At 42.4% G+C, this 6,026-nt stretch overlaps 2 protein-coding genes across 2 annotated transcripts; both read left to right on the top strand.

The window, feature by feature from the left end:
- Positions 1 to 1,241: 1,241 nt before the first annotated feature.
- EAE97_007801 (uncharacterized protein) lies at positions 1,242 to 2,892 on the top strand (the record flags this gene model as incomplete). The annotated part of the gene is made up of 4 exons (XM_038878315.1): positions 1,242 to 1,293; positions 1,383 to 1,657; positions 1,713 to 1,784; positions 1,852 to 2,892. 4 exons carry the CDS (start codon positions 1,242 to 1,244, stop codon positions 2,890 to 2,892), a joined length of 1,440 nt encoding a protein of 479 aa, XP_038731153.1.
- Positions 2,893 to 3,406: 514 nt separating this feature from the next.
- On the top strand, positions 3,407 to 5,805 carry EAE97_007802 (uncharacterized protein). Its single transcript, XM_038878316.1, has 3 exons — positions 3,407 to 4,441; positions 4,498 to 4,690; positions 4,751 to 5,805. The coding sequence occupies exons 1-3, from the start codon at positions 3,826 to 3,828 to the stop codon at positions 5,103 to 5,105; spliced, it is 1,164 nt and encodes a 387-aa protein (XP_038731154.1). The 5' UTR covers positions 3,407 to 3,825; the 3' UTR covers positions 5,106 to 5,805.
- The last annotated feature ends 221 nt before the right edge of the window (positions 5,806 to 6,026 follow it).

The following is a 6,026-nucleotide window of genomic DNA, read 5'->3' on the forward strand; positions in this document are numbered from 1 at the left end:
TATTATATAATCGATTTTATAAATTTGAATTTTGTTTTTTTTTTGAAATAAAACTTTTATTATATAAAATTCTTATATTTGAAAATAATAATTCTTAATTTCAAAGTCAAATATCAATTTTTTGAATTTTAATTGAATTATCAAAACAGCTCTTTTTGGTGTGAAATTGTGCTTTTCCTTTTAAGTGTCCCGTGAGTCTGTGCACCCACTGGTGATACTAAGCTTATGATTAGTAATGGTACTCTTCGACACAAGGGTGCTCTTCCAAAGTTGTCGTTCATGTGTAACAGCGTTTCTCTTTTGTGAGGGTCTTTCTTAATCTTTACTACAACTTTTACAGCTATGTTCTTCTAAACTCCCTCTCAAGTATTACAGTGGCAGTTCAGAAATAAATTGAAGGCGCAGAGGGAAAAGACCAATTTCTATGGTAATGTTGTACTTGATCTATGAGGGAAAGTGCTAATCTCAAATCTTTCGTATTATTGCTATCGTAGCTGTGAACACAATGGAAATAGCAGATATCGGTGCACACAACATCTTCAGCAATATTTCTTCGGCCCTGGTCCGAGTATCCTTCGGCGAGATATGAGATATTGGGAGTTTTTGCTGTACAAATAGTTTGCTGTATTCTTATTTCCATATGTGATAATCTCAGGTGGCCCATCAGTCAAAAAATAACTCCATTTGAGAAATACAATTCCCAGTCATTGTTCTTTCTAGAATGAAAGTTAATAGCATGGACGTACATACATTATGTGGAGTTATCATCTATGAATGAAATACAGAGTATACCAATACAAGCAATGCACTGAATTCCCAGCACGAAAGAGTTACAGAAAACGTTGGATCACATAGAATGTGTTCTAGATATTTGTGGTCTATGCTTGAGTCTAAGCTCAAGTTACCAAATAAATTACCTGATTCTTGTCCTGGTTAAAATCTCGGCGGGTGGCTTGGCTTGATTCCGATTGGATCCGCCCCACACGACGTGGCCACAACCACTGACGTGGTGCACGCTGATGTAATTGCACATCCACATAGCCACAGACAACTATCCTATCACGCTTGCCCTGAGAAATGACCACATTAACTTCCCCTCTACTATATAATGACCTGATATCTTGGATCTTGTGGAGAAAGAGTTGATCCAATAGCCGCAACGAGCTTCCAGATTCAATCACCACCTCAAACTTGTTCTCGCAAGCTCAAGTTGGTAAAACGATAAGCACTCTTGCGCCAAAATGTCCGCACTCATCGAAAAATTGACGACTGAAGGCGGTGGAGAGTCTGCCGGTATGTCGAAAGTGACTCTAAATCATACTAGTTATTGTATTGCTGGAGTATTAAACAAATAAGAACTGACTCACTATTTAATTGAATAGGCTTCCTGAACGATATCGTGGCACAGCTATGGCCCAACATCGAGGTTGCCGGCAGCAAAATGGTTAAGAACATCGTCGAGCCTATGTTCAAGACCATGCTCCCTGGTCCGCTGGCGACTTTACACTTCACCAAGATCGAGCTTGGCTCCACACCAATCAAGTTTTCCGATATCAAGGTTACAAAGACTGCTCATGATGGTATCAAGCTTGACTTGAATGTAGATTGGGATGGCCAGTGTGATATTGAACTGGATGGAAACATGATGCCTAAAGTTGTACGTTGTAACAAGCGGCCGACATAATTTCACAGGATAGCTTATCGTTCAACAGGGAGTTAAAGAAGTTATAATAAACGGCAGACTCTCCATTCTGCTATGTCCTCTTACGAATATCATCCCATTGGTAAGTAGCACATTATAACACACCAAAGTCGAACAATCCAGCTTTTCGATGCTAAATCTCCCCTTAGATCGGTGCCACCCAAATCTCCTTCATAAACCCGCCGGACCTCAAACTAAACTTTACCGGCGCAGCTAACATCGCCGACTTGTCCCTTATCGACGACGCTGTTCGCAAGGTGCTGATTGGTATAATTAACAGTGTGGTCGTTCTGCCAAACCGTATCTTTGTTAAACTTGACGCAAACAACGATTATTTTAAGACTTACCATCAGCCATTAGGCATCGTTCGGATCACTGCAGAAAAAGCATGGGGTTTTGCTGAGGAGTCTCAGTCCAAGACCAAGAAGCTGTTTTCTAAGTTGACAAGGGCGAGTCCGGATTGCTATGCTGAGATCGAAGTTGGTGCTGAAGAAGCATGGAGGACGACGACCAAGAACAATACTACAACTCCAGCGTGGGGCGAGACGCATGATTTCGTGGTATCAGATTTCAATCAACGCATTAAAGTTGTCGTGTCAGATCATGACTTGAATTCCGACGATGAGGTCGGTGTAGCTGTCACCACCGTCAAGGATATCCTTCTGGCTGGCGGTAAGCAAGAGCTCGGAATGTTGCATAAGGGCTCCGAGAGCGACAGCAAAGTTGCGCTTTCATGTGAATTCTTCCAGTTTACTGCCGAGGATAGCAGTAGCTTCTCGGCGTCTAGTCATAGTGGCGATGGCCTCATGTGCGGAATCCTCCATGTACTTGTCGCAGGAGCTTTCGGCATCAAAGGCCAGCGAGAATCTTTGAAGCCGAGTGTAGTTGTGACTTGGGGCAGCAAACACCGTTTCCAGACGGCTGTACAAACAGATGCACCCGGTACAGATATCAACAATCCGACCTTTGATCAAAACTTTCGTATTCCAGTCACCTCTGCAGATATAACAGCTGGAAATGTGCGGATTGTATGTATGAATGAACAGACAGAGATTGGCGCTGTAGAGATACCATTTGAAGATTTACAGAAGGCGCCGGATATGACACTACAAGACAACTTTGATGTTGGTGATGGAGTGAGAGTGAGGGCTAGTATCTCGTTGAGGGGAGTACAGCCGGCATCTATGTAGGGAATATCATCAGTTTGGTGTTAGAAGTAGTCTAAACTTGATTGAAACTATAAATTGCTACAAAAAACTTATGAATAATTCATTGAACAATCAAATTACACATCTTTGATGTTTATCCAGCCCATGTTAAGCTTAAATGATAAATCCTTACTAGCGTACGGCCAATTTTGCGATAGAATAAGGTTTACTTGACTCATTGCCCCGCTTTAACCCTTTCTAGCTAAAAATAAGTTGGAAATAAGCTGGCTGCATTAGTGTTGTCAAGCAGTTTTCGATGTGGTGTCATGATTTGTAGTACATCTCTGCCATTATTGATTGCTCATGTGAAAATTGGTTAGATTAAATACACGGAGGTATGTTGGTATTGGGTAAGGCTTGAAGCATCTCATATTATTAGGCTCCGGTCTAGTCGGCCGTTAAATGATAGTCGAGTCGCGACCTTATCAGGGTTTCGCTGCCGACATTGTGGAGAACCATGGATTCGGATGGGGTAAGTACCTGTAACAGGGTCCCACAGGAAGGATACATTCGGGTTGCGAATTGGCACCATGGAAAGTTCCATTTCGTTAGGAAATTGGGTAGTGGACAGAACCTGTATATCAGCTGCCTCGAGATCCTGATGACCCTACTCCTGTCGGTACTGGCGGTGAAATAGAGATCTGGTCATGCACTCCCGGAATTGAGAAGTACGCTTTTCCCATCTCAGTCAATCGCGTTGAGTCAACGTATTAGCTCGTAGTTATACTTTCCACGGCCTTTGTTATTCTTAACTCCATTCCGTGGCCTCATGCAGGGACGATGAGTATGATTGATTGAGTTCCTTATAAATTTGAGCTTCCTCCTACTCGAACTTTTCTATTCACCACCTTTGACACACACTTCCGATTCAGAAAATTTCTAATTACCACCTTTGTCACACTACCATCTTCAAACATGGCTTACACATTGCCTAGCTCCATCAAGCCATTTACACTTGAAATCTTGGATGAGGACTTTGCCAGGTTTAGACAGCTCCTGGAATTGTCCCGTATTGGTCCTCTTATCTATGAAACAACTGAACAAAACGGCCCCAAGTTTGGAATTACGCTTGAGTGGATTACCAAAACGAAAGATTATTGGCTCCATGAGTACGACTGGCACGCTCAAGAGAAGTACATTAATTCGTTTCCCAATTACACCATCGAGATAGAGTGTCTTAACGTTCATTTTGTAGCCTTATTTTCGGAAAGGGAGGATGCTGTGCCAATTACTTTGCTTCATGGCTGGCCTGGCAGCTTCATTGAATTCCTCCCCATGGCAACTCTATTGAGAGAGAAATATTCACCAAAAGACCTGCCATATCATGTTATCATCCCATCGGTTCCAGGATACACCCTCAGCGATGGGAGTCCTCTTGATAAGGAATGGCGCGTGTCAGATTCAGCTCGAGTCTTGCACAAGTTAATGATAGAGCTGGGTTTTGAGAAGTACATTGCGCATGGTGGAGACGTGGGCAGTTTTCTTGCGACAACAATGGCAGTTAATTATAAGCAATGTGTCGCTTTGCATTGTGAGTTGTCCTGTATTGTTCAAATAGAAAGGATAGAGCGCTAAGACTTCTTGTAGTAAACTTCTTCCCCTCCTTTACCATTCCTGAAGAAGGTTCTAATGGAAAGGAGTTGTCTAGCTTTGAGAAGAAAGTTATAGAGAGGGCTAAAGTTTGGGCGGAAGAAGGCAACGGTTATGCCATCGAACACGGTACTCGTCCAGCGACGATCGGACTTGCCATTAATTCAAATCCACTCTCCCTTTTGGCATGGTGAGATATTCCCAGTGATTCTCCTTTGATCAGTCCTGCAGTCCCTAACATTTACTCAAGGATCGGTGAGAAATTTATAGAGTGGTCTGACCAGACTCCTTCTCTTGATGAGATCTTGACCAATGTCTCACTGTACTGGTTCACGAATAGTTTCCCGCGTTCTATCTACCCCTATCCGCCAATATTTAACAAATCTGTCGAACCTGTGCCAGAATTTCCTTACATTGTCAAGCGTCTCGGATTCTCTTGGTTCACTGTTGAAATAAACCCGGGGTTTGAAAGTGCGATTGCAAAGCGAGGGAATTTGGTATTTCATAGAACACATAATAAGGGTGGCCATTTCGCAGCAATAGAAAGACCCATCGAAATGTTGCAGGACATTGAAGATTTTACACATGTCGTGTGGCAGGTATAATACTGCAATCTTCAACTTAGTATTGCGAAAATGGTTACTGGCTGTAGGTCATGGGATATATTGATAGCAATTGAATTGTATCAAGCATTAGATGACAGCTTCAAACTCCCAATATGCTTCATTTGAAGTGAGGAGTGCTTACATGTGTCGAGATCTGGGCAAGGTGTGATATGCTGCAATCGGGGAAGCTTTGTAGTTGTCAGTTACTTGTTGTTCATGAAGTCTACGACTGTGTAGTAAGAGACAAGATGAGAGACACTGCTAATAGCGATGCCAATGACGTTCTTCACAGAGCTTTCCTTTGGAAGCGACAAGAGCCTACGAGAGACATTATCAAAGAATTTTCGGCGGCCTTGCCGAGGAGGCTTCTGGAATCAAACATTGATGCCACCATAGTAAGGCGGAATAATATCAGTGATAGTCATTGGGATATTATATAGAAGTATGATTCTAGACTCTCAGTATCTGTCAAATCAATCTGCTGATAATCATTGCTTGAGAATCTCCGAGTGGATGAGAGTTGATAACAAATCTGAAGATTGACACCTTAGTAACTACCTAGGTAAACGTCGAATGACTCTGCTTACAAGTGGGATCATTGAAAAATCATTACCCTATCCGAAATCATTACAAGGAATGCGGGGAACAATATGAAGAAGATGTAGCTGGGTTTGGACAGAGAATCTCCGATCTCCGAAAGACACGGATCTGGACAGAGAAAACTGCTAGTCTGAATAGGCATATAATACGTAACTAGCTCGACGCCGGAGCCCTAAGGGGTATGTATGACTGGTTCAAAGGTAACAAGTATTTTGTACATAATCCATTTTTCTTGGACCACCCTCGTGACTTTGGCGCCAAGCTTTCTGAAGAGCTAGTAGGAAGACTTACAAATGTAATCAAGACATGGAGGAAATTCTT

This window comes from Botrytis byssoidea (assembly GCF_014898295.1).
Source record: "Botrytis byssoidea strain MUCL 94 chromosome Unknown BBYS_015, whole genome shotgun sequence".
In the NCBI taxonomy this organism is placed as follows: domain Eukaryota; kingdom Fungi; phylum Ascomycota; class Leotiomycetes; order Helotiales; family Sclerotiniaceae; genus Botrytis; species Botrytis byssoidea.